The 9,137-nt window shown below is 43.0% G+C and overlaps 1 protein-coding gene across 2 annotated transcripts in view; it reads right to left on the reverse strand.

Annotated features, from left to right (window-relative positions):
• The window catches only part of NOL8 (nucleolar protein 8), a 34,206-nt gene that overhangs the window by 18,560 nt on the left and 6,509 nt on the right, over nt 1–9,137 (reverse strand). Inside the window, exons 5-7 of one of the 2 annotated variants that reach the window (XM_021714767.1) lie at nt 7,026–7,161; nt 6,432–6,500; nt 2,242–4,122 (exon numbers count right to left, since the gene is read on the reverse strand). In XM_021714767.1, coding sequence (XP_021570442.1) covers nt 2,242–4,122; nt 6,432–6,500; nt 7,026–7,161 — 2,086 coding nt within the window. Of the gene's footprint in view, nt 1–2,241; nt 4,123–6,431; nt 6,501–7,025; nt 7,162–9,137 lie in introns of those variants that run through there. The other variant, XM_021714771.1, reaches the window with a different exon arrangement.

Raw genomic sequence — 9,137 nt, forward strand, 5'->3', positions numbered from 1 at the left:
AAAAAAAAAAAAAAAAAAAAATTCTTCATCAGCTTTTCACCTAAAAACAAAGTCTAGGCTGAGCTCAGTTGCTCAGCCTGTAATCCCAGCACTTCGGGAGGCCAAGGCAAGTGGACTGCCTGAGCCCACGGGTTCAGACCAGCTCAGGCAACTTGGTGAGACCTCGTCACTACAATAAATCAAAAATTAGTCGGATATGGCAACATGCGCCTGTAGTTCCAGCTACTTGGAAGGCTGAAGCAGAAGGATCGCTGGAGCCCAGCAGGTCACGGCCACGCTGGGGTGGCTGTGAGTGTGCCACTGCACTTGAGCCTAGGCAATGGAGTGAGACTCCCACTCAAAAAAATAAAACAATAAATACATAAAATCTAACCACTAGTCTCATTTCCTGCCACCTTATTCTCTATAAATTTCAGTCACACTTGATTAAAAACATTCTCCTCTGGATAGACTGCTCCATCTTCCTGAACTGCCTTTCCTCTTCCTACTCTTTCTCTTGACCTGAGCAATTTCTACTTATCGATCGTTTCACACTACTCAGCTCAGACACAACTGGCTTGGAGTGTCTTCTGTGTGCTGCTAGGGTACAAAGACATGGTCTTCTCTTGGCCCTGTGTAACTGAACTGTGACTGTCTGTCGGCCACAACGTCAGTTATTAGCCAATAACTTCCAGAGGCAAGACCACCACCCTCATTTTATAATATGGCTCTTGCTGTAAAGGTGTACCTAACAGCTGTTGGAAAACTGAAGGAAAGCTCATTACAGTGAATCTTGGCAAGACTTGACAAGGTATAAATCATTTGGCAAGTTTTTTTTTTTTTTTTTGAGTCGGAGTCTCACTGTTGACTAAGCTGGAGTGCATGCTCATGGTCACTGTGGCCTCGATCTGCTGGGTTTAGGCGATCCTTTCAGCTCAGTCTTCCAAGTAGATGGAACTATAGGCCCGTACCACCACGCCTGCTAATTTTTATTTTATTTTTTTGAGTTAGAGTCTTACTCTGTTGCACAGGCTGTAGCGCAGTGGCATGCTCAAGGCCACCACAGCCGCAACCTCCTAGACTCAGGCGATCCTTCCACCTCAGCCTTCCAAGTAGCTGGAACTACAGGCATGCACCACTATGCCCAGCTGAATTTTTGATTTACCGTAGAGACAAGGCCTTGCCAAGTTGCCCAGTCTGGTCTTGAACCTCTGGGCTCAGGCAATCCTCTTGCCTTGGTCTCCCAAAGTACTGGGATTACAGGCTTGAGCCACCGCGCCCAGCATAATTTTTTGATTTACTGTAGAGGCACGGTCTAGCCAAGTTGCCAGGGCTGGTCTCGATCCCTAGGCTCAGGCAATCCTCTTACCTCTGCCTCCCAAAGTGCTGGGATTACAGGCTTGAACCATGGCCGCCAGTCACTTGGCAAGTTTTATATGTAAATTCAGACACATTAAGATGGCCAGGCATGGTGACTCAAGCCTGTAATCCCAGTACTTTGACTTTGGGAGAACGAGGTCAGAGGACTGCCTGAATCCACAAGTTCGAGAACAGCCTGGGCAACTTGGTGAGACCTCATCTCTACAATAAATCAAAAAATTAGCCAGGCGTGGTAGCGCGCATCTATAGTTCCAGCTACTTGGAAGGCTGAGGAGGATCGCCTGAGCCCAGCAGGTTGATGCTGGGGTGACCATGAGCGTGCCACTGCACTCCAGCCTGGACGACAAAGTGAGACTCTGATTCGAAGGAAAAAAAAAAAAAAAGACGGATTACTTGCTGGGTGCGGTGGCTCTTGACTGGAATCCCAGCACTTTGGGAGGTAGAGGCTAGAGGATTACCTGAGCCCCTGAGGTGGAAGGATCACCTGAGTCCAGCAGGTTGAGGCTATGGTGGCCAAGGGCATGTCCCTGCATTGTACCCTGGGTGACAGAGTAATCTTCTGACTCAACAACAACAAAAAGATGCATTACTCAAATATGGATTAAAACTTTGAACTTAAAAAAAGATGTATTACTTAACAATGCCAGTTATAGCTTCTAAATGAAAGGAAATTATAATGAAAATTTTTGGTAAAACAGTCTAATCTCACTTCTTTTAGGATATGCTAAATATATAGGGTGAAAAGCTTCTAACTCAAGGACACAAAATATGAAACCAGTGAACACTATGAAAATCAACTCTAGGGGGCACACTTAGCATCTGGGAAGAAAAAGTTGGACTTTGTGAGTTCTTGTTAAATACATAGATTGTTAAGATACTCACCAAATTTGCCAGAGCATTATGTACTAGCTTCTTCTGCATCTCTTTCGCTTTCTGTCTTGCTTCCAAGGCTGCCAACCGCTTCTGATTATCTTCAGCACGCTTATCCTTAGCACTCATATCCGTTGACTTACTGATGGAAAGTGAGAAATCGGTTTTGCTTTCCTGAGTGTCTTTCCTGGAAGAGACCTTTGGTGATTTCTCAAGAGGTGTGAGGCTGCTTGAATCAGAGCTCTCGTCCTCTGAAGTTTCTGTATTTGTGGCACTATGGCAGCTGTCTTTGTCAAAGCGTATCTTGTGAGTATTTATACTAAGACTTAAGGACTTCTTACTTTTTAATGGCAACAGGTTAGAAACAGGGTTCCTACTTCCCTTTCCGGAACTGTTGGGGGATACCACCTTGTGGACTTGACTCTCAAAAGTGGACTGTCTTTTTTGAGGTTGGATATTGTTTGCACCATTGACCTTTGCGTATTGACTTGAAGTCAGTCCACTTGATGAGTCATTAGCATATGGGGACCTGTTTTCCGTGAAAATGCTAGTAGGATCATTATGTTTCAAGGAATTCTGATCTTTATTAATACTTTTAGAGGCAATACTCTCTTTCAATGACTTTTTCAATGACTCCTTTCCATAGAGACAGCCTACTCCCTTGAAAGCCTGAAATTTTGGCTTTACGTTATTTTCCTTTGGTTTCTGTTTATCACAGGTAGTCTCTCCTTCTAAAAGAGAAGCTAAAATCTCCTCAGGACAAATACACTGTTGGCCTTTGCGGATGCCACAGGAAGTTTTGGGGCTCTTGGAGGCTCTGTCATACTTGAGGCAGACGGTGGTTTCTTCTTGGCCATTGCTCTCAGCATCATTTGGAACCTTTGGATCACTGCCAGCCAACTGTCCCAAGTCATCTAAAGTGAGATTCACACGGAGACAGTTTTTTATCATGGCATTATACTCCTTGTCTCCCTCAGACTCAGCTAATTCTGATGCAGAATCACCATCTTCACTACTACTGGAGTCAGATGGAGATTTACAATTAAAAGGCTTCACTCCATGACTAATGGCTGACTCTACATTGTTTTTTCTTTTTTGTTCTTGAATAAAATGTTTAGAAAGCTCACAGTTTTCTTTGTTTTTGAAAGAAGTTTTCTTGTATATAGATTTTTCCATTTGTGGAAATTCTGTACTGTTTATGACCTGACTAATGTTTTTTTTCATTGCAATAATTTCATCTGTATCTCCTGAATCATACTCACAATCATTTCCCATAACATAATCATCACTAACATGGCAAGAGACATTATTTTTGATACCTAAACCTGTTAAGGAATGAAGTTTGTGAGCATCTGATTTAAAGTCATCCTTTACAACTTCGAAGGGATCATTTTCAGATTCACTTATTGAGGACCATGTACTTTTCTGTAAGTTTTCTTCTTTTGCAATCATCACGCTTAATTCATCTTCTGAATCCATATCATCATCTGATACACTATTTCTAATCCTGGAAGTTTCTAAGCCAGAAGTCCAAAAGGGCACATTGTTAAGTTTCTGAGTATCAGTACCAGGAACAAGGGGTGGTTTAGAAGAAGTAATGGAAACACCACGTCTTTTCTGTACAGCTTGTTGCTGTGTTAAGTGTGGACTTGCCATTACCCAGCTGGACCTTGGACTCGTTGCCAGAGACCCCGTGGAACTTTCGTCGTTCACTTTTATCGTCTTCTTGGGAGGGCCATGAGAGTCAGAGAACTCCCCTCGTCGCTTCTTACTCATAGGGTCATTCCCTCCTTCCAATTCCCAAGTGAGGCTGGATACAGGAATGGTATTTGTGAAATCCTCCCCTATCTTCTTTAGGTTGTGGCAAAATTTTGAAGGATCATATTTTATGACGTTACACAAAGTCAAGGAACAAAACTAAAGCAGTTAGTTTCAGGAAAATCTATCAGATTGTTGCAACAAAGACTACCTCTTAATCCCAAGCAAGTCATTCACTTCCCCCTGCCTTCAGTTTTCTATCAAACGAAATGAGGACTTTACTAGGTGACCTTTCAGGGTTTAAGACATTTCTATGACATTTTCTGAGTTAAAACCCAGTACCACTACTATTAGTTGGCAGAAATTATTTGGACGGTATGTAGATGTTATAGAAAACCTAGTCAGATTGTATTCTAGGAATACAGGTCCCAGGGCTGTTTTCTGCAAATCACAGAAATCCATCGAGATGCTATCATAAAGCAGAGGGGAACCCAGAAGGGTACAGCAATACAACACGTGTCCTTTAGTTTCAAACTCTTTTGGCCATTCCTATCTTCTCAGTACTGACTCATCCTAGCTGATTCTCCTAGCTCAGTGACATCCACTTCACAAGAACGCACCTTTGCAATACTTTTTTTTAAGGTCTTTATTAGAAAGCTAATAAATATTTACCAAGCTTGCTTTGTTTTTGACATTATCCAGAAAGATTCCAGTTAAAGTCAACGTGTTGCCCAACAGCTGGCATTTGCTGATTCTCTCAAGCAACTGAATAGGCAAGTACTAAGGTACTTTCAGCTATCACTCTATCAGGTACCTTTGGCTGGATGTGGTGGTTCATGCCTGTAAGCTCAGCACTTCGGGAGGTGGAGGCAAGAGGACTGCCTGAGCTCAGGGGTTTGAGACCAGCCTGAGCAATATGGCAAGATCACTTCTCTATAGTAAAATTAAAAAATTATCCAGACGTGGTGGCGCATGCCTGTAGTTCCAGCTACATGGAAGGCTGAGGCAGAAGGATCGCCTAAGTCCAGCAGGTTGAGGCTGCAGTGGCCATGAGCATGCCATCGCATGGCAGCCTAGGTGACAGTGAGACTCTGACTAAAAAAAAAAAAAAAAAGTCCCTTTGTACATTTAGTAACTACTTTTTTTGTTCTTTTTTTTGAGTTGGAGTCCTACTCCAACCCCTGGGCAGGCTGAGGTGCAGTGTCATGCTCACGGCCATACCAGCATTGAGCTGCTAGGCTCTGGTAATCCTTCCATCTCAGCCTTCTAGGTAGCCGGAACTACAGGCATGCGCTACCACGCCTGGCTAAGTTTTTGATTTATTGTAGAGACGAGGTCTCACCATGTTGCCTAGGCAGGTCTCGAAGCCGCGGGCTCAGGCAATCCTCTCGCCTTGGCCTCCCAAAGTGATGGGATTATAGGCTTAAGCCACCACACTTGGCCTAGTAAGTACTTAACACATGTCAAATATATGTGAAGTCTGCCAAAAAGTTCTACTGTGTCTACTCTTCATTATCTCCAATATCTTCGTCTGTCCTGTCAGTCTGTTTCCCTCTGTCTAGTGGCTGCCATTAGTGGGAAGCTGAAAGGTGGAGAGAAGAAATCAGTACCTCCCTGACGTGCCACCGGCAAGAAGGGCAGAAATAGTAGCTACAGCCAGTGCTACTGGGGCCTTGATTCAGGCAATGGCTTCAGTGGCACAGTAGCTGTAAGCCCTGAAGGAGGAGTGGCTTCCTGCAGTGGTCAACCACTGCACAATCTGACCATCAGCTTTTTCACTCTTCTAACACTTGATTAACCAACTGCATATATTACATTCCCTCTGCTTGAAATACCTGTCTCTGCTTCCCTGACTAACTGCCATCAGCTAAAGCATACACTAAGATATGCCTTCTGCTCAGAAGTTCATGACACATGTCTTCAAGGTCTTAGATAACCAGGCCTCATTTAATAGGCATCAGCATCACCCTGGGTTTCACACTATTTCTCCACCCACCATTCTCCTGCCTGTCTACATACTTTTAACACAATTTTCCTCTTTTTAGGACTACTTCCAGTCACTTTTCTACTAACTTGAAACCTCCTTCAATTCTTAAGCTTTATTTAATGACGGTCCCTTGTTCTCCTGCCTTCTTTGCTCTGTTAGCAATGGCTTTGAATCCATATACAAGATAAGTAAATTAACAACCCCACCTGCTTCTTTGGCACGCTTCACTTGAGTTACTTACTTACAAAACCTCACTTCATTCTCTTTAAATAACAGTTCTTATTGTTTGCTAACTGAAGATAATCTCAAGCATGTGGGTAAGAACCTGGAAACTGGAAGCACCCAACTGTCAAATAGAGATCGAACTATTGACTGAGGGAGGCAGCGAAACCCTAAGAGTGGTTTGCAAGTACCCATCCCTGTGGCAAATAATTACAGGGGTTAGCCAAAGGGATATTTTACGTTTGTGCTGACTCTTGAGGTGAAGAACAGGTAAGACTCTTCCAAATTTACTCACAACCCAATTCTAAAAGAAAAAAAAGAATTCATATATTTGCTCTGTGTTACAAAGGGAAAAGATTCTAATAACATCACATAAACACAACAAAAAATTGAACTCACAGTGGGCTATAACTGCAGTTGGGTTTAGTTTTCCGACAATGAAATAAGAGTTCTCAAAGAGAAAAATTGTGAAAGGAAAGAAAAGATGAAAAAAGAAGGGAACAGCTAGCTATCAGTCCCAAATAAACCATGAAGCATGCTGTGCAAAAATACACCAGCCATTGAAAAGGCGAACTTGGGAACTGCCCGTTCTCCTCACCACCCCTATCCTGTGGAAGTCCATCTCTACTTGGGTTTTGATTTCTCTCTCTGTAAAATGGTAGAGAACTATGCCTACGGAAGAGTTATAAACGCACCCTGAAAATCACAAAGTACTATCTATGTCAATTGCCTCAAAGGAAGAAAAAAAAGAAACTGGTTTTAGACGTGTCACCCACAATCACGTGGTCTCAGGCGTCCCAGACTGGCTCAGGCTACAGAGGAGACTCACCTTGTGACCTGGCACTTCTGTCCCAGGCACAGCTTTCATATGGAAATCTACCCCGCCCATCTTTTCTACTAAGTTGGTGGTGTCTGTTGCTGATTTTGCTTTCTTGGCTTTTGCTGCTTCTCTCTCTTGGGCCAATCTAAGTCAAAGAGAAAATAAAAGAGTAAAAATAATCAACTATGTAAAATGATTACTTCTCTTCAGGTGACCCTAAATGAGCACAGTACAGCTTTATAGTTTTAAGAACCAAAATAATTAACAAAAAGGCCTTGTTGATAGCATAAGAGCGTATATATTTTTCTGAACATACAAACAGTATGTTTTTATTGAATTGTAGAATATTGTAAAACACAAAACATGGATACAGCAAACACATTCCTCATCCCACCTTCTGATATTAACGTTTTGTCTACTTACGTCAGCTTTGCTCCCTATGTAAATGCATACATAAAATATAATCCAGATAATATGGTAAAGTACAGCTGGGTACTCCTCATTTATCATCTTACACTTTTTTTTTTAAAGAGTCAAGGTCTCCCTCTGTTGCCCTGGCTGGAGGGCACTGGCGTGATCATAGCTTATTGCAGCCGTGAACTCCTGAGCTCAGGTGAGACCTCTCACCTCAGCCTCCTGAATAGTTTGGGACTACAGGTGCGCCTAGCTAATTTTTTTTTATTTTGCAGAGATGGGGTTGACTATGTTGCCCAACCTGGTCTTAAACCTCTGGCCTGAAGCAATCTTCCTGCCTCGGCATCCTAAAGTGCTGAAATTATAGGCAAGAGCCACGACACCCTGCCAACTTGCCATTTTATATTCTTTGAAAACATCTTTGTAATTGCTGTACAACATGTCATCACATAAATCTGTCATAATTTATTAACCTAAGTGTCTAAGCAGTATAGGGTTGGACAGGATTGAGAGGCTATGTTGCCAGGACTGTTCCACCAGAGCATGAGATTTTTCTCCTCCTGGCCTGTCCATGCCAGTTAGTCACCCTAAGCCCTAAAATCCACTCCCAGGCCTTTGCTCCAGTCAACGTCCCAGTTTCCCTCATGGAAGATAGATCATGGGTCACAGCTCTCATTTTTCCCCTTTCAACTTATATACTTTTGCTTTTTTTTGAGTTGGCATCTCACTCCATCGCCCAGTCTGGAGTGCAGTGGCATGCTCATGGTCACCCCAAAGTCGACCTGCTGGACTCTGGTGATCCTTCTACCTCAGCCTTCCAAGTAGCTGGAACTACAGGCATGTGCTACTGCACCTGGCTAATTTTTGATTTTATTGTAGAGACAAGGTCTCTCCAAGTTGCCCGGACAGGTCTCGAACCCACGGGCTAAGGCAATCCGTTCTCCTCGGCCTCCCAAAGTGCTGGAATTACAGGCTGAGCCACTGAGACTGGCTGTACTTTCGGAATTCTATGTATCCTTTCTTCCCAATGAGGAAGACATATCTCTCAGAGCCCAATTTTTAAAATCTTGATTATTTCTACTCTCCTGATAAAAAGAATGTCATCTCGAGCTCCCGATCCAAATTACCTCCATCTTATTCAGGCCTAGACAACCGCACAGATCAGTCCTCACTGTCCTCCTTGCCTCTGGTCTGTTTCCTGCATATTTTACCTTCCAGAACAACCACCAGATTCATGTTTCTCAGGCATATCTACACAAAAATTCCAAGAGCTGGTACTACAGGCGCTTGCTCTGCATGGGGCCCCAGTGCCTGCACACAAGTGCCCAGTAGGCACTTAAGTATTGCTGAATGAAAGCCACGTGAACACTCCGTTTACAGTCAGAAGCTTGCAGCTGAAGAACAAAATCAAATTCTTACCTTTCACAAGTCCCCTAGAACATGCCTCCAAGGAGGCTGCTTACCATTTGCCTTAGACTGCATCTGTTCTTGTGACATGTCATTGGTCTAGAACAATCTTATCAACTCTCCTGGTCACTCCATCTATATATTCTTAGACTGTTTATTTTGAAAGCTCCCCAACTAATATCTTTTCTCCCTGAAAACACCTTTAGGATTTTAAAAGTTCAAATGGTTTTTACATTGTCTTATTGTTTTTGTTTTTTTTTTTTGAGTTGGAGTCTCACTGTCACCCATACTGGAGTGCAG

This window comes from Carlito syrichta, unplaced genomic scaffold (genome assembly GCF_000164805.1).
Source record: "Carlito syrichta isolate Samal-C Ts95f unplaced genomic scaffold, Tarsius_syrichta-2.0.1 Scaffold97032, whole genome shotgun sequence".
Classification (NCBI taxonomy): domain Eukaryota; kingdom Metazoa; phylum Chordata; class Mammalia; order Primates; family Tarsiidae; genus Carlito; species Carlito syrichta.